Consider the following 22,461-nt stretch of genomic DNA (forward strand, 5'->3'; position numbering starts at 1 on the left):
TCAGGTGGTCTCTACTTTTATTTAAATTAAATCATATAGGACTTTTAAAGCATTTTAATATTTACCAAAAACACTAACCTTTTTCTGAATTAGATTTTCGTCTCTCATTAATCATCACTATATATTCATAGGTGCTAGGCAGAAAAATGGAAGAAAAATATAGGCGCACAGTAGGTCAAACAGTACTGAAAGCATATCTAGGAACTGGTTGTAAACAGAAGTCAAGGCACAAACATACTGCAACAGACACGGAAATGGTACTATAAAAAGTGAGAGAATGTTAGGTACACACATACTTTAAATATCAGTGAGAATTTAGCTGTCATTTCTCCTTGCATGTGAAGCTTTTTTTTTTCTCTTTTCTCAACGTTTTAATATTTTTTATTTTCATTTTGTAGGAATGTTAGATAATTTGTGCAGATTACAGAGCTAATATTTGCCAAGTTGAGTCATGCAGAACAATATACGGTTTGGCTATGAATGATGAACTTATGTAAACATTATATATATATAAAAAAAGCACTTTCCTTTATCAATCATATTTTATGTCCATGCCTGTGCTTCATCTTTTAAAAAATAAGCTTCATGTGATTAAAAGTTTAATAATTTGCACATCAGAATTTCTAAAAGTAAAATGAATGCATTTATATAAAAAAGTTTTCCTTTGCTTCCTCTAGTAATTGAGAATCAAGAAGAAAAAAAAACAAAACAAAAAAGAACAAAAATACAATAATAAATGTTGATTTTTGTGGTCATAGCCCAAAGAGTTAACAATACGAGTGACTGGATCAGCAATCGTTGAAATTCCGCAAGGCTCGTCGGGTTTTCAGTCTCTTAGGTGTCTTTATAAAAAGCAGATCAAAGCAGATATCGTGGTCGGCCAGTGCAGTCGTGATGTGTGTATACTCCCCTATCTTTATGGTCACCGGAACTGTTCAAGTAATCTAATAAAAGCACAAAAACACACACACACACACACACACACACACACACACACACACACACACACACACACACACACACACACATAAACACATAAACACATAAACACACACACACACACACACACACACACACACACACACACACTAATTAGTCAGTTCGAAAAACAGGCTTCATTTCGTGACTTGTTAAGAGAGCTGAATCACTTTCTCCGTCATTTCTCTCAACTCACCTTGACACTTTCTCAGACACGTTTTCTTTTTTAGAACAGGCCACAGTCCTTCAGGTTGTTCTTGATGATGACGTCAGTGACGGCATCGAACACAAACTGCACGTTCTTGGTGTCGGTGGCGCAGGTGAAGTGGGTGTAGATTTCCTTGGTGTCCTTCTTCTTGTTCAGGTCCTCAAATTTGGTCTGGATGTAAGCCTGGGCCTCCTCGTACTTGTTTGGGCCTGAGGGACAGAGAGAGTTGGGGGGCCGTTAGGAGAGCTGGTGAAAGAATCTGAGGGGATGAGACAGTTTCACTTCATTCATTTGCTGATTTTGCTTCTTTTTTGGCCTCTTGTGTTACTATTACATTCAAGTAACACAAATAAACATTCGTTTCTCTGAAGAATAACTACCCAGCGATGTTTGAAGAAGCCAGAGGGTCATTTAACAACACTTTCCAGAATCCTCAAAGACCCATCAAGCCGTCTGGATGAAAGAAATATGATCTCACCTCGTCTATAATGATTACTTGCTATCATTTTACATTTTCACCTGAATAATGCACTGATATCTTACTTGTGTTGTATAAAAACAGGAAAGGTAATTTCTGGCTACCTGGATTAGGAAATACATATAAAGAAAATAAAGAAATGGGTTTTGTGCAGAAAAGAGAGAGAAGAGTCTTAAAGGATTTTGAAAATATTTCAGAACAGCAGTAAATGTTGTTAAACAACCTTCTGGGTTTTTCAAAGACTGCTGGGTAATAATTTCTTTAGAGAAACAGATGCTTATCTCTGAGACTTCAATGTGATGGTAATACATAAGAGGCACAAACTGGGGCTGGTGGACGTATCACACCCTACTGACAGAACATTTGACGTGCCCTGCACTTGTATTGAGGTGTTCAGACTGTACCAGTGTACTCGGGGAAGCAGATGGTCAGAGGGCTGTGGGCGATCTTCTCCTCGAACAGGTCCTTCTTGTTGAGGAACAGGATGATGGATGTCTCTGTGAACCACTTGTTGTTGCAGATGGAGTCAAACAGCTTCATGCTCTCATGCATCCGGTTCTGGGCGGGACGGGGCACAAATGTGGAGATAGAGAAATTGTTAGAGAGCACCCCCAACCTCCCTCCCCCATTTAAATGACCATGGGAACAGGCTCTGTGAAATGAGTATAAGCTTATAACTCACCATCTCCTCATCCTCAGCCAGGACCAGGTCGTAAGCGCTCATGGCTACACAGAAGATGATAGCTGTGACTCCCTCGAAGCAGTGGATCCACTTCTTCCTTTCTGACCGCTGGCCTCCAACATCAAACATCCTGCACAGACACACGCAGCTTAAACATGCTGTTTTTTCTTTCTTTTTTTTTTATGAGAGAGCCGTGTGGGACTGAGCCCAGGAGAAACAACACTTTTTCACACTGACAGACAAGCCGAGCAGCTTCAAGGTCTCCCTCTGGAAACCTGTGTGCGCTCTCCCTCTCTTTCCAGTGAATACATTTCTGCCTCTTTGTCTCTTCAGGGCAGGGTGTTTGCTGCAAAAACCTTGTCATTTTCCTGGCATTTGTTGGCATTTTAGTTCAGTGCAGTTGCTGTGGTAACAGGCGGCCTTAAGACAGGTGGAGGCATTGTCTGCTCCAGTAAAAACCTGCCCCCTCTCCAGCCTCCATGATTGAAATGATCCACCATCATAACATCCATATGGTTTCTTTATTGTTATCGTTATTCAAAGTACTTCCATTGTGTTTATGTTTGCAATCTAATCCTCCTACATAACAACAGTACAAACATGTGTGAAGCTGTCTGTGCACTTCAGCAAGTCCACCACAAAAAATATGACAAAATGTTGCATTAAAACAGGTGTCCTTAAGACAGGTTGAGGCATTGCAGCGGCAGGTTTTTCCTCTAAGATCCTGCATGACTTATTCATGAAGATGGAGGGCAGCTAGATGGATGAGAGAGGATGCTCCTCTGGACGGTGCCAGACTCGAAGAGTTTCTCCATCTAATATTGAGAGGGAGCTTTTCAGCCGGCAGCTAAAGGTAGAGCGTAGCCATTTGTAGCATCTCAGAGTGACACACTTTCGTCATGACACTTCATTCTTGCTGCTAAGCAGTTTTCACTTTCAGAGTTTTGGTTCACCAGAGCAGAACTTTGCCTCTAGCGGACGGCACCCAGCTTCAGGCTGAGTAAGCAGAGCTCATTATGACAGTGACACACTTCAGACTGTTTACCTCAACAGTGCGCTTGTCTCCAGCACCGCTTACACAAGCTAAATATATCACAGCAGTACGCCGCTGAAGAGGTGCTGTAGGTAAACATATGCTAGCTGGATTTGATTTATGTCTTCCCCAAAGAAATAAAATGAATCAAGACATAAATATGAGACTCAAATATTACACACAGCAGGCACACATGCCTTTTCATTTCCACTGCTTTGATAAAGCAACTAAAGTCTGACTGAAAGTGTTTTTCGATCTTTGATATTTTACAAACAATTTCCTCTGTTGTTTCCAGAGCCTTAGTAGTGACTAATGTCTCCATCAGATATAAAGTATAATGTGTTTGTGTGTGGTTTGAGGGGTGAGGAATATACCATTATCAGAACACAAACACAAGGACTAAACAATCACATAGTATAAACAAGTAATAAACTAAAGGGGTAATAGTGAGTTTGCATTGACTAATACAGTTTTTCATTAGTAATATGTGTAAACCTGCTGTGATAACTATTTGGTCACTAAAATCCTACACATGTGCATATTGTTTGTGTGGGATACGAAAAAAGAAAACAAATCTGCGTGTGAGTTTTCACTCATATTTATGGTTGACGGGTTTTCCCCTCTTCTTTTCTGTAACATGAACAGAGTCCCCGCTGTAACAGTATCGAGTGGGACGAGCTGTTTGGGTAAAGGACATCTTGAGCTCAAGTTGCTGAAATGAGACGGCAACAAAACAACAAATCCACAAATCGGAAAAAACAAATGTTTTCCTTTCTGTGAACTTTATTGACTTTCCTAAAAAGGGGGAAACATTGAGCGCCGGCAAACACACATAACACTTTTAGTACAAACATAAAGGCATGACTGACTCATAAGTGTACACGCAAATGAATTTTCCTCAGCTGGCAAAATCCTCAAATGAGGGTCATTATTGTCAAAATGCAGTGAAATACTCTGCAACAACAGTTGATTGCTTCCACATAATGTTTAAAGTCTGTTATCTTCAAATAACACAGTGACGCATTAAGAAAGTCTTAGGGATCAAACTGGGTTTCACTGCTTTTCTAATGACTTGCCTTTATAAACCTGCTCATTGTGTAAATCCTCACATGCAAAATATTTCAGGCTCCCGTCGGAACAATTCAGACTAAAATGTGTCGATGCATTTCAGGTGGTGAGCATTAAGCCTAGTCAAATAACTGATTGCGCCCTGATTGCACCTCACCCTCTCTGATCAGTTCAGTTACTAAATGATAATCTAAAAAACAGCCATTAAATGTATATGTCCTCTGCTGTGTGAAATGGCATCATGGAAGTGTATTAGCTGAGGCGGTTGTTAATGCCGTGCTGCTACTAAACACAGCACTTGGTAGGGCAAGTGAGTACATTTAAAATGAAATGTTGTGCTGCACAATATAAACTGATGTGGTGATAACAATTTTAATGGTGTTTATAAAAAAAAGGGGGTCTTACTTGAAGTGCAGGTCCTTGAAGGTGAAATGTGTTTCCACAATGCCGGTGGTCTTCACTCGGGTCCGCAGCACATCCTGCTGTGTGGGGATGTAATCTGGCTTGGCTATCCTCTCCAGGTCATTTAGGTAACTGATGGGAACACGGACACAAACGATATATATTAAGAGAACTGTCCTATAAACTCACAGAGAGAATGGATGGGAGGTTGTTTCAGGTCTCATCTTGTTCCTTCACACAGACATGAGAAGAACAGAAGAGCCTCATGCTGGCCCTCTAACAGCACTGGCGGCACCGTGTCGTCTCAACACAGTCCGGTCACTTTACATGAGTTAATGTGCCGTCATGAAACAACACAGGACTGCTGCTTCACCTCTGTTAATTCCAGCTCACACTAAAGTTCACGCAGTTTCCTCTTGGTTGAAGATCACCTCACTTTTAAACATCATGAATAATCATTTAATAAAATTTCTATTCAACGCATTTGTGTACAAGATAAGGAAACGTTTTCTGAAACTTAATATCTGCTGACATTCTGAACGCCTTAAGATATGCAACATCCCTGCTTACTATCCATTCATTGATAATTGGAGCATACAGTATATTGTCCCTGAGAACCAACCACGCTATTGAATACAGAGATAATGAAGATGTATATCACATACTGCATCTCAGCCATGTGTTACAGCGACCTCAGTTACAAATGAATGTAGCTTCTCACATACAACACTGATAAAAATGGTCTAAAATCTTCAGAAAGCCTTTACAAATAATACTTCCTCTAAGTTCTAAGTCTAAGTCCTCTAAGTGAACCTAAGTTCTGCAGAATAAGCTGGAATGCTTTCTGATTAAATCTTCTTCATGATCACAATCACAAAATCACGTTGTATGGTCAGCGATGTAAACACTAAATCCTGCCAAGCGACACTGAGACGCTTTCCTTTTCATATCCACATGAACGCGCACAAGAGACAGCGACCTTTGTTTAAATCCTCTGATATTCTTTGATAAGAGACATCAAACAGTGCAGACAGGACATGGCACCCAATTCAGTGTTAAAATATTACTATCAAACTCCCATTTCTCTATTTTCTCTTAGCTGGAACACAAAAGTATTTTCTGTAAATCTTTCAGCAAAATATTCAACAGCATAAAAAAAAGAAGACTTTGTTGTATAACAAAGTGTTGGCGCTGGATGTAATCCCATACACGCCACAGCCTGGGTGTGGATATTAGAGCCTCCGCACAACTACTTCATGCCACGCGTTGGACAGTTTAATCATAATCCTGCTCCCCACAGAGGTTCAGGCTGCTTTTGTAGTCCACACATCAGATATTGTAACGCTGATTTGGCCATTGGGTTCATAAGCCTTGAAGATTAATTGAATTTGGTCGGCTTACACTCTGATAAGAAAAGGCACTCGACTGTGACAGAGAATCGTCAATGGCAAAATGATGGTCGTTTTACAAGATATTTTAAAAGATATCTTAAAACTGCCTCGATTGTTGTCACTGGAGTAAACAATTTTAAGTGACCTACTATGGAGCCATAGTAGACTCAGTGTAAATAGCAAATATTGGTGCACACAGAACAATTACAGTGCAAGGTGTTTCTATAAACACAGACGTGTGAAAAGGTTAGTCTTGTTTCCTCAAATAATGGCAGCTGGATCCATTATTTTCAGAGTGTACAGTACATGTCCCTTTCTATTAAACCAGTGAGAGAGAAGAGAGAGGTCTCTGTTAATGTGAGCTGTGCCATCTCTCCCCCTCTCTCTTTTTATCTTCCCCATCCTTTCTCTGGCTCTCAGCAGGTGCTCAGACATGGATTATGGTCGAGTGCCAGACTCATTTAGTCCTCTCTTATAGCAACCGACTCTCTCAGCACTCTACAGAGCCATGATGAAACATCCTACATTGTCCGCTCTCCCTGCTAAACTAAATGTGAGGTCGTGTTAGCAGCACCGCTTCCAGGTCCCCTCGGCTTTAACGAGAGCAGCGAAGCAGAGACAGAGAAGTTATGATTACGCTGGCCAACACAAACACAGAACAATATCACTCCCTGTGGAAGTTAAATACTGTCGTGACTGCAAAGCAATCATTTGTGAAACACTTAACACTCCCTTGACAGTTCGCAGCACATTCTGGGGGTGTCATAGTATTATCAAGGGCCTTGTGCATTAAACAGAAATCAGTGCAGTTAATTCCTGCTGCAGCTCGCAGGCAGCTGCTGGCGAATGAGGCTGAGGCTCTCCGTTTCCTCTGGATTTCCATTTCAGAGCAGCAGCGCGTCCCCGAGGGTCAGAGCGATAACCACCTCTCACCTCTTACCAGCAGCCTCTCGCAATTACAGCATGCTCCACCCGTTATTATACTGGAACATTATAACAATGTGGCCAACAAATGGAGCACTCAGAGATGAGGGTAATTGAGGTAATTAAGACCTGAGGAGAGAGGCTGAGAGGTTGCTGTGTTGTTGCACATTAGCAACGCCACTGGTCTTAAAAGTCACTGTTTAAACAAAACTGCAACGTCTTCACTGTAAATAACTGCAGCTGCGCTCCACAGGGACCTCCTCCACAGCTATATTAACATATACTAACAATATGAGGAATAATAACACTGAATCCAGCACTGAGAAAACTTATAAACTACTAAGGAGTATGGTGTTGATGTAATAAATATAGAGAAGTGGAGGAAAAAATAACAGTGACAAACAAGGATATTTGGCCAACTTATCACACAGAGCAAGTTATAGGTGTATTAAAAACAATCCTAAGCTCTAAATGTAGAGAGGAGGATATAATATTTATACACTCCTCACACTGCCTGCTCTTATCACAGGAGCAACCAAATTACTCTTGCCCAAGAAAATTCTACATTAATATCAACGGCAACTTACCGGTAGAGCTGCCTTATCCCAACTTCTATCAATATATCATCATTATTCATTTCTGACATGTGGTTATCAGTGAAAAGTCTGGTCATTTTATGTTATATTAAGGCACTCACTAGGCTGCGGAGTCATTGAGCTGGTACTCTCGGGCCCGTGTGAAGCAGCTCTGGACACCTCCGTCAGCCCACAGTCGCTGGATGACGTTGGACAGGTCTTCTGGCAGGATGCCCTGCTCCTCTGCTGCTGCTGACAGGGCAAACAGTTGGCGGGCATCGTCCTGACAAGACACACACACACACCATTAGATAGACTGTTAAAAAAAGAATTAACGTTTATTAAACCTCATTATTTTTCTTCACTACACAAAGCTGATAAGCTTGACCCCGCAGGAATTTATTTAGGACTTTCTTTCCACATGGCTGGTATTCTACTCATCTATTGCAAGGTCCAGTAATGGTGGCCCTGAATGCATTTGATTACTATACAGTGTATGTTAGAGTGAAAAATGAAAAATATAATGACATACTTCATTGATTATTTGTGAATTCATTCTTAATTTAAAGTGTATATTTTTTAACATATCGTAAAATTCCAGATGTAACTTTTTTGTAGAAAAACAGCATTTTTCTTTCCATGTTATGTCATTTGAAGTTCCTGCGGCCCTCTGCACTCCATACAAGTCAGATGTGACATGTTTTATGGCTAACTGTATGCAGATATGCTTTTCTCAACCAATCACACTGTACAAGAGAGACGTGAAGAAACAGAGATGTAAACCAAAGAGTGAGGATAAGTATGACCAGAAATAATGTTTTAATCATTGAATTGGCCCGCGGGCATCACACAGTCATCTACCATCAAACTTTGCACTGTAATGAATCCATCCATTAAGGTGCAGTGGCCTGGAAAAACAGATGCATCAAATGGTAGACAGTAAATTAATGTTTACACATTTACATTAATATTTGAAGTATTTACTTGTCTTTATTACCCAGAGATAGCTGTAATCAATGAACAGGGAAGCGTTCACTGGGATTCTGCAGCTGAATTTAGTTTTGTCTCTTTAGGACGTCTTGGTCCCATACTAGCATTTCTTTTTTAACCATTGCTTTTGGTGCTCAATGTCTTGTTCAAGAACAGTTTAAGATTGCAGATTGCTGTTGATGGACACAGCTAAACCTGGAACATTGGGGTTATGAGAAAGTTTATTTAACCACAAGGTCTGTTCTCGTCTTCTATCCATTTTAGGGGGACTGTTATGCACACACCTCTGCATTAACACGCAAACCTTGAGATTCACTTTTTCACTGTTTAAACTATTTGAGCTGCGACTTAGCCATCTGAAGCACCACTCTGACCCTTTGTGTTTGACACTGGACATACGCTTACATAAACTTCAGCTATTGAGAGCAGACTGTCATGTATTAGTTAATCATTGTCTGACCCTCTACTCTACATCTCAGCTGTAGGTCACAGTAAGTTTACCCTTTACTGTGCACCGCGTGATAGTAATTAAAATCCTGTGATATAGCACAAGCTGTTTTAAATGGTCTCTCCTTGACCAACTGTCAGGTTAACCTACACGTTTGTGTAAGGTGCAGCCAAAGAGAGTCAAGTGACGAGGCTCAATTCAACTCATTTAGAATTAAAGAACATCAACGTCTAAAACGCAACTTCTGGTGTGAAATCAGTTGACAGCGGGAAGAAACAATACACGTTTGGTAAAGACACAACGTGACATATCTGGACAAGTGCATGGCATTGGCAGAGGTATGCATTGTGCTAGTATTTAGTTACCAATTGTCTGCAGCAATTGTCATGTTTGGCAAACAATGAAAGCAGCTTGTTCAGCAGTCCAGTCACACACTGATTTCAGGAAATATAGCTGAATGCTGACTGTGTCCCTTCAGGCTGTGAGACAAATATTGTCTTTTTAATTTAAATCTGCAAAATGTTCCAGGATACTCGAAGCTCTCTGTGGGCCACTCCAGTGGGGGGACCGTGTGACTCAAATAAACTCATTCATGAAACACTGTAATCTGTCCAGAAGAGCTTGTCGTGCAGTGCTAGCTACCTTGGCAGAGCCAATCCTGACATATACCAGGCAGTCAAAAAGCTCTTTCCACATAAAACCATGTTTATCCAACTTTTCTGGAATGAAGGTCACCCGGGAGAGTGAAATGCTGTTTAAGTAACATGCCACCAAGTACAGTCATTTTATTCACCAGCTTTATTACTTATTCCAATTCAGCAAGATGGAGAGTCTGAGGATGAGGTAGGTCAGTATTTACATTTATTTAATAGTAAAAGAAACAGAGGATGAATTAAAATATGTGGCATTAAGTTAAATTGTCTTTTCACATTAACTTTGGTGTAAGAGTTGACAGATTGCTTCATCCTCTATAACTAAAATATCCCTTGAATAGAATATATGAATCACATTTGTGAGACAATGAGTCCATAGAAAAAGCAATGTCATTTTCTCCTCTCATGAGTAATGCCTGAATTTTATCTCTGTGATCTTATCATTTCCCTGGGTGGAGCCCCGTTGAAAGGCATTTCTTTACACTTTCCTTTAACAGCACACACAAACACACACACACACACACACACACAAACAGACATGCAGGGACAAAAATATACATGGAACTGCAGGAGTCCATCTTAAGCATCTGCTACCCAGAGTTGATTTCCAAGTAGAAACTGTCACACTGCACTCGGGGGAAATTCTTGAGCTGCATAATTTCTGCTGCCTCAAATCCTCAAGGCTAGATATGGGTGGTTAGGATGGAGCCAGAGTGGAGGCTTTGGTGGTGATTAGTAGAGATGATATCACTGAACTGAGTGCAGCTATATTACACTATACTTTAAGAGGTTCCCAGAAGGTTTTGTTACTACCTTAACAGAACCTGTCCCTTACTACCTTGCATGGGAACAATATGGCACTTGAAGCTATGTCTGCTATATTAGGCTATAATATACTGTTAACAAATCCATCTGTAGGACAGAGTATTGTAAAACAAAAACTCTCTCTAGCTGGCATGTCTCGAGTTTTGTAATGGCTTATTCTAACAGCCTCTCAATCTTCTTTTTACAACAACGCTGCCATCTTTGCTTTATTTCACTTGCATCTTGCTGCTGCAGATGGTGACGACGTTTAAAATGTTACAGATTTCAGTGTAAACGTTATTGTCAGAGACCTACCGCTCTAGTGGGTTCCTCATAGTCGATCTTAAGGTTGGCCATGGCTTTGATGATGGCCATAATGGACTGGATTGTGTTGCTGTAGACAACTGCTCTGTACTGCTTACACTCATCTTCTGAGTATCCGTCCTCATGGATAATCCTGAAAACAGAGACCGGAGGGAGGGAGGGGAAGAGAAAGAGAAAACATAACACTGACATTATTACTTATGATTACACATATTGTTTTCTGGCTTTTTTGCCCAGGCTTTTGCCTCTCAGGCAACATACAGGCTGTCTTTCTGCCTTTACTTCTCGATGTCGGAAGTCAGTTGCACCCAGCCTGAGAGGAAGACTGTAGGCGCTACTCAGGGCTGAAAAAAGTACTTTCAAAAGCAAAATAAAGACTTTCTTGCTAAATATTTCATCCCATTGTGAAAATGTTGTTCATCATTTGCTACAATAAACCTAATCAGAGATTATTATTACATATTTAATTGATATTTCATTAGCTCCGTCAAAGGTGATCTAGTCCCGCATGTATGGGATCACAAATCACAACACTGCTGGGTTGCTTTACTGGGAAAATTCAGCCCTTTTCAGATCTCTCAGCTAGAGGACACTAAAACATATATTTACTTGGTTTTGGAGCAGTGGAAAGAGACGGAGAGAAAGAGGCATGTGGTTGGAAAAGCATGGGGCTGAGACACAAGCTGCTGGGCTGGAAACCAAACAGAACAATCTCCCCTGGCCCGTCACAGCCCAGAGACCAGCGTCACACAGCCAGGATGCTCATTGGTTGTGTGATGTGCTGAATGGGACCCCACTGTGAAACACAGAGAGCCACAGCCAAGACGACTGAAGGCCCACAGTGTTTTCCCCTCATCCAAACATTACTTTTAATAATTTCATAAAATAACTTTTGATTGACTTTGATTTGATTGTGAGGCACTTTGTTTTACAAAGCACTATTTAAATAGTTTTTTTTTTTTTATCAAAATCTTAAACATTAGGCTGGCACATGTGGACCATACATGGATACATAGTGTGTAGCTCTTATAGAGCATCAGGTAATTGTGCTTTCCACACCGGAATAACTTGTTTATGTCCCGATCTAACTGAATGTATGTGGAGTTTCTTTCAACATATAACTGAGATCAATTATCTAGAACTACTGCCGGAAGCACTCTGAACCACTGAACCACTTTTGAGATATCTTTTGAACTGAATCAGACAAACTGAATTGAAAACTTGGCAATGGTAATTACATCGTATGGACTTTGTGAGCTGCTTCCTTCTCGTTTAAATATTCAATTACTAAAAATAACTTCTAGAGTCAACCAGTGAGACATTTTTAATAGAACTCTAAAACTGGATTAAATTGAAATCCCATCATTAATGCTGTCATACGCTGTGACTGTCACATTTTTGCACGCAGAATTGTCCTTTTTTGTCACAACAACAAATCCAGTGTCAACCAAGTCTAGTGCCTGAATTTCTATTAAGAATTTCAAAACCAGATTACATGAAACCCCATCATTAGTGGTGTCATTTCCTGTGAATCATTTCTGCAAGGATAATTATCCTTGTGTCAGAATTAAGAATAGGAAAATTCCACACATAGTATCTCTGAAATCTATTATTTGTCCATCTTACAAAAAAGCTTGGGACTGGGAGATTACAATTGAGTAAGTTATGTTTGTTCTCAGTTTTTAGGAAGCTGAAAAGAATTCACAGTGGTGTTGTGCTCTTTTCACGTCACTGTCAGTTAAAGGGCTCGATAGACCTTTTTCCCTTAAGACATTTTGACATTTCCTAGCAGGAAAACTACAGGTATAAATTAAAAACACGAATAATTGCTGCATACGTACCAATAGGCTTAACCAGTTGCACAGCCCTGGTATTGTATGAATCATTGTTATTCATGGCAATTGTGTGTGTCATGTCCTCTGAAAAATAAGTCTATATAGGTGGGTTTAAGTGAAACATGGTGCTGGTGAGGCACATCTTTGTGAGGCTCCAAAGTTAATTTATTGAATTGATTATTTAGAAGACCACAAATAGCTCAAACACACATATACTTGAACAGTAGACTACAAGTCAACCATGGTGGGGAAATCTCAGAAAACAGCTCAGCAAAACTCGACAACATTGAAAGTACCAGCGCCTACTTTAGAAGCGAGTGCTAGCTCAACTGCTGCTAGCAAAGACACCACAACGGAGGCAGCGGATGGGCCATACGCTCGATGCAATGTGAAATTTGAGGATGTGCTGCTGGGAATAAGTGGACTCAAGGGTGATTTACAAAACCAAGCTAACAGGATAACAGAAGCAGAAGAAAGAATTGGAAGGGCTTTAAGTCGTAACTCCATGCACAGCGCTATCAAAAAGCTACAAGAGAAATGTGCCAAATTGGAAATTAAGTAGAAGACCAGGAAAACGGGGGGGTGTTGCAACAACTTAAGGCTCATCGGCCTCCCTGAAAAGCAGAGGGTCAAAATATGTGTGCATTTTTGAAGAGTTGGCTACCAAGAGCCCTCAGCACCGACACCTTCCCCACCCCACTAGTCATTGAGAGAGCGCATTGGATAGGACGACATATCGCTGGCCTGGATCCGAAACCAAGAACGGTGATTATAAGGTTCCTTAACTACAAAGAAAAGGAAAGCGCTACGTGAGCAGCCCGGAGACAGAACAGTGCGGTTTGAAAACCACAACGTTAGATTCTACCCAGACCATTCAGCGGAGACCCACCGACAACAGACGCTATTCGACGGAGTGAAAAGACAGCTACAATCCATGGGGCTCCGCTACGGGATGTTCTCTGAAATCTTAGTAATAACGCACAAAGGACAGCGACATTCATTCTGGAGAAATTAACGTATGTGTCCAGAGGAAATCAAATACATTCAAGGAAATATGGAACACCTCTATGCAATTCCTGGAAAGTGATCAGGCTGAAATGAATGAGTGAAACTGATAGATAAAATGACAGCACCTATGAAAAAGTACTATACCTCTTACATATATACTATATTAAAACATTTATTTTTCATTTTTATTTACTTGTGTATTTTCTGCCCTTTTTAATCATTATTAATATTATATTATTATTTTAATATTTTTTTTATTTTTTCCTCTCCCTCTTTTTCTTTCCCTTCTTCCCTGAATATTTGTTGTTGGTGGTGGGGGGGTGTTTACAAATGTCAATGTATGACAATGTTCTTTCAATGCCAAAAACAAATAAACATAATGTTCAGAAGAAAAATCCCAAAATGTATAAAGAGAAATAATTTGGCCATTTGGAGACACTTGCTTTTGTGTTTGGTGTGTGTGGGCGTACATGTGTATGTGGGGACTGGATGTGTGCTTTTGTTAATGACGTACCAAAAGCAAAAGCATCAAGCGTGTAGGTGTTCATTGATGAGCTCATGTGAGAGGAGTTTAGAGAACAGGAACACTAGGAGCTTTCATTCATACGCATCAGCTGTGGAAATGCACACTTAGCACCAGCTTCTCCACCCTTGTTTTAAAAGGACAAGTACGGAGGGTTTCAGAGAGACTGACAGCAGGAACATTTCATAGCCAAGAAACCAGCGGTTTCATTTATGCTTCAATACACAGTAATCAGAGCCTAGGCTCTGGAGAAGACAACGAAAACTAGTGTTTGTACTCCTCCTTGCTCATATCTTTTCTCATATCTTTTGAGACCGTTTCTAAACAAATTCTTTGCCGCAGGTCATGCCAGCTTGTACATATCAAGCTTTTTTCTTCTATTGACAGAAATCTTCACGTTGTGAGGCTATTACAGTTTTCCCTACAAGACTTTTGTTAAAAAAAACAAAACCTTTGTGAATCAGTTAAACCGTACAGCAGGAAGAAGGAACTATCAGCAAACCAAGAGACGCGGTTTACATGATGACATGACTCACTGTCTGCCTCTCGAAACTCTCAAACGTTGTGTGCTTGTGTAACTATTTCTGCTCAGCATTGTAAATGTGAAGTAAAATGGACCACAACTCAGCAAATGCACGGCCAATTTCTTGCCTTAAATCTATTCAGAATCCAATCTTGGTGAATACTTGAATATGAAATTTGACAACGTTTCAAGAACAGCTTCCACGTTCTTTCTAGTTTTTATTTTATTTAAAGCAAAAACCAGTGACAGTCCAGTGAGGGGTGGATTAGTCCAATCAGGTGTAGGAAAAGTTCATGCTGATGTTTTAGTGCAGAGGAACACTTTCAATCGTCTTTTGTTCTGACTGAAATGATGTCTGTCCTTAGAAAACGCTTACTAAGCCATGTCAGATTACAATCAGCACAGTAATAATGGAGGGCTTTCTTTGCTTGGCTAATTCTTGATAGCACACATGCAAAAACAGGACTGGAAGTATTGTCACTGAATTATATGTATCCAACAGATGGACCCTGGTACCTGTTGTGGTCCACATGTAGCGCGGGAGAGTGCAGTACAGATGTCAAAAGATATGTGTATTCTGCGCAGTGACTGGTCTCCAATCGATTTGGTCAATCACTTAATTGTTTCTCTCCTCCATGCGGCCGGTGATAAATGCTCATGGTGCCTGTTAATGGCCTCTTTCAAGCCTGTTGGCTCTGGGCAAAGCTAACTGAGCCAAACTCTATACATTACTCACCATATCAGTGAGCTAGAGGGGGGGGGGCATCCCTGTATACAATGTCAGCTGCAGTGCAGAGGAAGATACAGCTCGTCTGTGTGTGTGTCTGACAGAGCAGAAAAGGATGTTTCCAAATAGAAACTACACTGGAAGACGCTTTACTTGAATGTGAAAAAAGTGACAATTTTCAGAGCTTCTGGCAGATCTAACTGATCACAGAGGTAACTGATCTAACTGATGTGGACCACGGAGATAAACCTTCCAAATTATGCTGCAGTCCTGCTTCCTTCAGTTTTCCTGATTACATTTTACATGTATTCATTTGAGGAAGGTTACACTCTACAATCTGAATGTGTGATCTGCTGCAAATTTTAGTCTGTGTTGCCATTCAGGGTATTTTTTTAAGAGCAAATTGAAAATGTGCATAAAAAAACAGGTGGACACACTAAAAATAAAACATGATGATTCATGGGAACTTGGTATTATGTTGTGCAGCACTACACAGAAAGGACCGGCGCTGGGATGGAAACCCAGGATATTTTGTTGTGAGGAGGCACATTTGTGCTGCACACTTGCTTCAATATCCACAAATGAGTGTGCTTCTCCATTCTCCATTGAATCATTTAATTTCTGTTTATGAAGCACATACTGATGCTTGAATAAATGTTGGAAGACCATCTATATTTCAATATACATAATACATGTAGTTGTGCTGTATTCATTTGCCAGAGATGATGGAAGGAAAAGCAAAACAATGAGCAGTCACTCACTTCATCTGCTTCACAATGGTGCTCTTCCCCGACTCTCCAGCACCTGCAGGGAGAACAAAAACAGGCAGAGGTTAAAAATACACTCCTGTTAGCTGAGAAATGTAAACAGGCAGCCCGCGAGGCCGTCTCACATCTGGACCCTCGTCTTGCGCGCCCTCCCTTTACCTCCCAGCCCTGGCTTCAGCGCTGCAACAGACCTCAGCTCTCATTTTCATCCTGGACCAGTCTCCTGTTCTCTCTCACTGTATACCTACAGGGATTGTGCCTGTTAATTATAACTCAGTCAGTTCTATCTGAAGTCTGAATTCATATGATAATACAGGGGTGTTTTAATCTCACGGGAAACACCCCGGCCACTTTCAACCTCTAAAAAGGAACTAAAACCATTCCCCTCTTTTTATTTCGAGTCACTTTATCATGGTTAACATTTTAATGGAAACGTCTTGCACTGACAGGATACAGGCTTTTCTTATCCCTTGCTATGTTTATTCTAACAGCCTGCGGCGACCAGAGGGAGCTCATCTGCCACAAGGAATTTAACACTACACACACACAAACACACCCAGGGGTGCCTGTCAGTGCACTCTCCAATCGTACTTGCCCCGGGTGAAGTCTTTCTGGGATGACCCTCAAAATACACTACTACGCAGCATGCAGCACGCACATGCACTGTGAAGCCCCAGGGTAGGAATGGGCCAAGATAGCTTCCACAGACAGCTGTCAGCTCCTGCTCCCCGTGGTATGTGCACTCAGTCTGGCTAATAGAGAAGAACGTGCAGCTTGCCTTGAAATAAAGACAGCTTTAACAAGTATCCAACAGATTTTGACAGTCTAAAAGGTGTGTCATCACGTACCTTGCTGTGTGCTAAGGCTGAATATGTGACAAAAATGTAACAAAACCAAAAGTGTATGAGTGGACATGGACACTAATGTGAGAGTGATTTTCTGTTGAGACACACAAACACATTGTGGCTTTCTCCATTTTACATCCACCTCATGGTTCTGAAGTCCCCACCATGCAATTTGCAAATCGCACTGTGATGAAGTGCTCATCCATCTGCTGTACAGTCTGTGGGCCATATTGTTAAGCAGGAGGAAAAGCGAAGAAAGAGATGCTCTCTCTGGCTCAGTGCATACCTTGAGCGTGAATTGAAAACTGTAAACAGATCCCCTGCTGGAAAAAAAGGGAAGTAAATAAGATGCAGACTGATTCAGTGGAAATGGGCAGTGTGGCAATCCAGTTATTTTGTCAGAATGCAGATGGGATACTTAACCGTGAATAAATCATAATGTGCCACCACAGACGAGCTTTGTTCTACTTAAGCTTGTTAAAACCACAATATTGGTTTAGAGCCAAGAGGCCAGCAAACAGTCTTCTCTTAAACCTCCACACACCAACTCTTTATAACTGTATCTATTAGAACAACCTCTTAGGGTTTAAGCACCAATAAAGGAAACCAATAATTTATAATTTTGCACTGATCTGGAGGAGAGAAACACAGTAAGACAGACAGGACAGAGTTTGTCCCTGGAGCCTCTGTGGCTCGGCCTCAGATATGTGAGTCCGAAGCCAAACTGCCAGAACATACTTTGTAGACCTGTGAGTTCATGAATCTGACTGACCAGGGCCTCTCTCTCACCACACACACACACACACACACACACACACACACACACACACACACACACACACACACACACACACACACACACACACACACACACACACACACACACACACACACTCTGCTGAAAGTAGTAAACATGCCCTTTGGAGTTTGTCCAGTGAACCTGAAGCTGCTAACAGTTAGAAATGAGCGGTGAAGTTGTGGCACATACCTTGGTGCCACTGCTGCTTTGATTAACAAAGAGGTAGCAGCTCTCTTTACTGTACCACACAAATATACATAACCTCTACATTTCCAAGCATGTGGAATGTGTCTGTAGTTCAAATGATTTCACTGCAAAACAGAGTCTGTTCCTTATTACACATGACAGTAACTTTAATGTGAGAGGACCACACTCTAATCCATGGTGCTTTCAGTTAAATATTTTACAGTTTAAAGTGGGGTTTTATGTACACCCCAAAAGCGATGAACAATGGACTGCTGCTGCAGTAATCCTTATTAGTACTTCAGCGGCCACAATGCACATACACATACACATATGCAGAGGCAAATAAAGTCAGTTTCGCTTTAATATTTCATATTTGCCAGCTGGCGGTAAAAGGCTGCCAGCAACTGTACAAGTACATGTACTTTAATAAGACGGTTTGCAGAATTCCTAGAGGACTGGGCACACATTGTTTCTACTAATAAAACCTTAAGTGAATGAAACTCACACACACACTAATTTAGTAGGACAGCTGGAACTGCTGAGGGGTCATAGAGGATGCTTTTGTCATGATCACTGATGTGATATGAGTGGCAATCACTCTCAAGATTGGGGCAATAAGCGTTTGTTGCTGGTGGCTCTGCGGGGAAAAGCTGTGGCAGGAACTCAAGGCCTGATGACAGTCAGACTGATACCACTGATCCTGTCGCCATTACACAACAAACTTTGTCTGATCTGTGGCTAATGCTGCATTATCGCCATATCTCCCTTTGGACCATGGAGGCTCAGGACTGCAGCTGCATGAACACACACACACACACACACACACAGACCATTTCCACATGCCCTATTGATACTAGTACTTTCCAAAGATTGTTAGGAAAAACATTTTATGACTCAGCGCTGAAAAAGCAGAGCTTCTCCCTACAGTAAGCTGTAACTGGTGGCCATGGTGACTGAATAGACTATAGTCATAATCAGATCTCACACAATGCCAAAGTAGAACAAACCAAGTGGTAGATTTAACTTTGTTTTAATGTTTTTTCAGCACGTACACTAAGCTTAAACTTGATCTAACCTAAAACAAAACTAAGCTGACCTTTAGCTCATCCCTTCTGAAAACAAACGGAACTGACAGGAAGATGAAACTAACTAAACACCAAGACGGTAAGGAATCAGACTGCTTGTGCGGAGCAGGGGATGAAGAAAAGTTGAGTTTGCAGGAAAATAAATACTGTCCACTGCCTAGCAACTGGGCAACATGTACGACAGTTGTGGTTGTCTTTGACTCATGGTAGAAAATGTGGAGAGAAAAAAAGGAAGAGAGGGGAAAAAAAGAGGACTGCCAGCTCAGTCTTCAATTTCATTTGAACGAGATTAGTTAGCTTCTGTATGTCTGTCACAATTCCTTCCCCCTAACTAATAAAATACAAAAGGGAAATGGAAAATGGACGAAAAGAGGAAAAATGTGAGTGTGTGTGCATGCTTAAATATCCGTCTGTGTGTGTGTTGGGGAGGAACGGGATATTAGCATGAAGATATGTAGTACGAGGAGAGAGCAGCAGGGGATTTGTAAATCTCCCAGCAAGACTCAGGAAATTGCCTGATTACCGATGGGTCACAATGTGACTGGCAGACCCAACACGGAGACGGGTGCCAGGAAAACCTGTGCCAGGGAGCCCACTGGATTAATGGGGGTCCAGCTGCTGCAGGACAGAGCCTGGGACTAACCCAAGATGGTTGGACTGTATTCACAGGTGGGGGTGTCATTAATAGTTACACAACTGGGTCAGATGACAGTCACAGTGAGTGAGTAAGGTCCCTTTTTGGATGCATTCCCTACGCACATTACATCAACACATATAAACAGAAACAGCTTTGATCGAGTCCCAGGTGGCCCACAGACTAAAGTGAACCTCCGCTAATTGCTAAAAAAAAAGGGAGAGAATACACTCATCCCTTTAGGCTGTGTTGCCCAAAGGGATGAAGGGAGTGTGTTGTTGCCCCAGGGCACCTGGTAGTTTCATTAATTTGATTGTTAGAGAGCTGATAAAGGAAATTACTCCTGTTTGTATTTATAGACAACATGGGACTCATTTGGTACTTCATTAGGACTCAAATGAGTAAAACTGTAACTGGGTATCTACCTTTGTTCGGAGATGAGCAGGTAGCTGCTTAGGGTCGCCTGGGAATTGAATACATTTATCATTAACATGCCAAGGGACATATGCCTGTTTCCACTGTAAAAACAGGTGGTTTTTGGTTTTTTTTGGCTATAATTATCCAGCATAGGTGAGAAGCTACAAGTTGAGAAGTCCGGCAGTAGACCAAATGTGCATGAACCAGCAGCTAGTGTTTCAATACCACACTGCTTGCTGAACTTCACCTCGCTAACACAGGCAAATGACTAGCTTGAGTCATATATACTATATCAGTAGGTTTTGAGCTAATTAAAGCCGCATTTGTCTTGATAGGGAGAAAGTGATGGTAATAAAATGGTACACAGCACTAATACCTGTCACTATCCACGGTGTAGAACTTTGTTGAGGTTTCTACCTGTGCTTTGTGGTGATTGACCGGTCTTTTGGTGTCATATGCTCCAAACAGGGCAGTAACCATCAACATTAAGAAGCTTTCTTGGCCTACTGGATGCTGCAAAAGTGAAGCAAAAACCAGCTGACCATCTGCTGAGGGCTGGGTTACTCAACAAGCCTAGAAAACAGTACAATCGATTCAGATTTACACTCATATTTCTGTCTAACTGTGAAGCCTAATGAGGAATGCAGAAATATGCAGAAATAGGATCTGAGAGAAGAACTGACAAAGCTTTATCGACTCCCACATTTGACCAGTGATGAAATCTGCCGAGAGGAAGAAGTGTGCCAGCCAGCTCTTCTGTGAGAATTCCTGGCATGCTCGTCTCTTGAGTTTCGTTATTCAGTGAAACATGATGAAACTGACAAGTCCAGACATAAAAAAGGAGGAAAAAATGAAGGGGACTTCCCACTATTCTGTGTCAAGTCAGAGAATCAACAGCTTAAAACAATCAACTTATTTCTTTATCTTCCTGCGGAGGCTATGTGTTGCATCAGCATCCTGCTGCCATAGCCTCGTCAAGCTTAAAATGTTAACTGTCTCAAAGGTCTGCCTCCCATGGTATCAAGGCTTTTACACTGTGTGTGTGAATAAATGTGCATGTGTTTGGAGCAAGTGTGACCCATCCTGGTGAGAGTGGGAGCAGGACACAAAGGCGTCAGTGTGGGACCCTGCTAGCTGAGAACACAGGCCTGCTGTTGATGTTTAGGCCTGGACCGTTCCAATCAGCACCACAGCTCACACAAGTTACTCACACGGCTCCGCCTCCTCACCCTCAGCATGACAACTGCCTTCGCCAGCCACGGCAAATAGTTTTATGGCCACTGGCAAGAGGAACGGCTTGAGGGGGACACGACTGACAAAGTTAAATCTCACTGCTGAAGAGAGGAACATATGTTGAACTGTGAAATGAGTTCAGACAATAAGCACTTAAGACAAGCTCAGGTTTAGCATCATCTTGATTAGTAAAAGAGTGAAACTAGCTCAACAATTGGTGTTTTGATGAGAGAAAGAGAAATTAAATTTGCCTGTGTATTACAAAAGACACATTTTAATGTTTACATTTAATGTTAAATGTAAAGCTGAAGAAGACACAATAAGCATTTTTCATTTAATCTTTTCTTCCCTATTTAGACAGTTTTCCTTGCATTGCATTAAACTGCATACTGTAGGTGACACGGCGTCCACATTCTGTAGGAGTGGGTTGTTTAATACTACACCCCTAGTATGTTCATGTATTTTTTAAATCTCTCTTACAAGCTGTTCAAAATGTCCACAATAGACTGCCTTTGTGTAATTACTGAGATAATTGTCGCAGCCATTTGTACTGAACCTTCAGGCATGCAGACAATTTACTGAAAAATTAATAAAGCATCAGCTCTGCTGTGTGAAAAATGAATGTCGCACGCTTTAATGAGACAATAATTTGACTGATTCTTGTGCTGCCACTGTGAGTGTAGAGAAAGTTAAGCAACAAACAAAGAGACAGTTGCATAAAAACACTGGAAAGAGCACAAGAATATTTTCAGTCAGGCTCAGTCCATCCTCTAAATCTATAATGGGATGGCCCGCTGGTCCTTCCTGTCCCCACTTTAGAGCAGATCTGTTAAATAAATCAATATCTGACCCCTTGGTGACGGGCTGAGCCATGACTATCAAGTATGCACTGCCTTTAAAGCTCAACTGTGATGACAGCAT

At 41.2% G+C, this 22,461-nt stretch overlaps 1 protein-coding gene across 1 annotated transcript in view; it reads right to left on the bottom strand.

Moving 5' to 3' along the window:
* Positions 1–22,461, bottom strand: part of LOC139283058 (guanine nucleotide-binding protein G(i) subunit alpha-2-like) — a 54,869-nt gene continuing 32,408 nt past the window's right edge. Inside the window, exons 2-9 of the mRNA XM_070903001.1 lie at positions 16,336–16,378; positions 10,950–11,091; positions 7,862–8,022; positions 4,853–4,981; positions 2,347–2,476; positions 2,069–2,222; positions 1,175–1,395; positions 1–944 (exon numbers count right to left, since the gene is read on the bottom strand). Coding sequence (XP_070759102.1) covers positions 1,205–1,395; positions 2,069–2,222; positions 2,347–2,476; positions 4,853–4,981; positions 7,862–8,022; positions 10,950–11,091; positions 16,336–16,378 — 950 coding nt within the window. The 3' untranslated portion in view covers positions 1–944; positions 1,175–1,204. The remainder of the gene's footprint in view (positions 945–1,174; positions 1,396–2,068; positions 2,223–2,346; positions 2,477–4,852; positions 4,982–7,861; positions 8,023–10,949; positions 11,092–16,335; positions 16,379–22,461) is intronic.

Source organism: Enoplosus armatus, chromosome 3, assembly GCF_043641665.1.
Source record: "Enoplosus armatus isolate fEnoArm2 chromosome 3, fEnoArm2.hap1, whole genome shotgun sequence".
NCBI lineage: Eukaryota > Metazoa > Chordata > Actinopteri > Centrarchiformes > Enoplosidae > Enoplosus > Enoplosus armatus.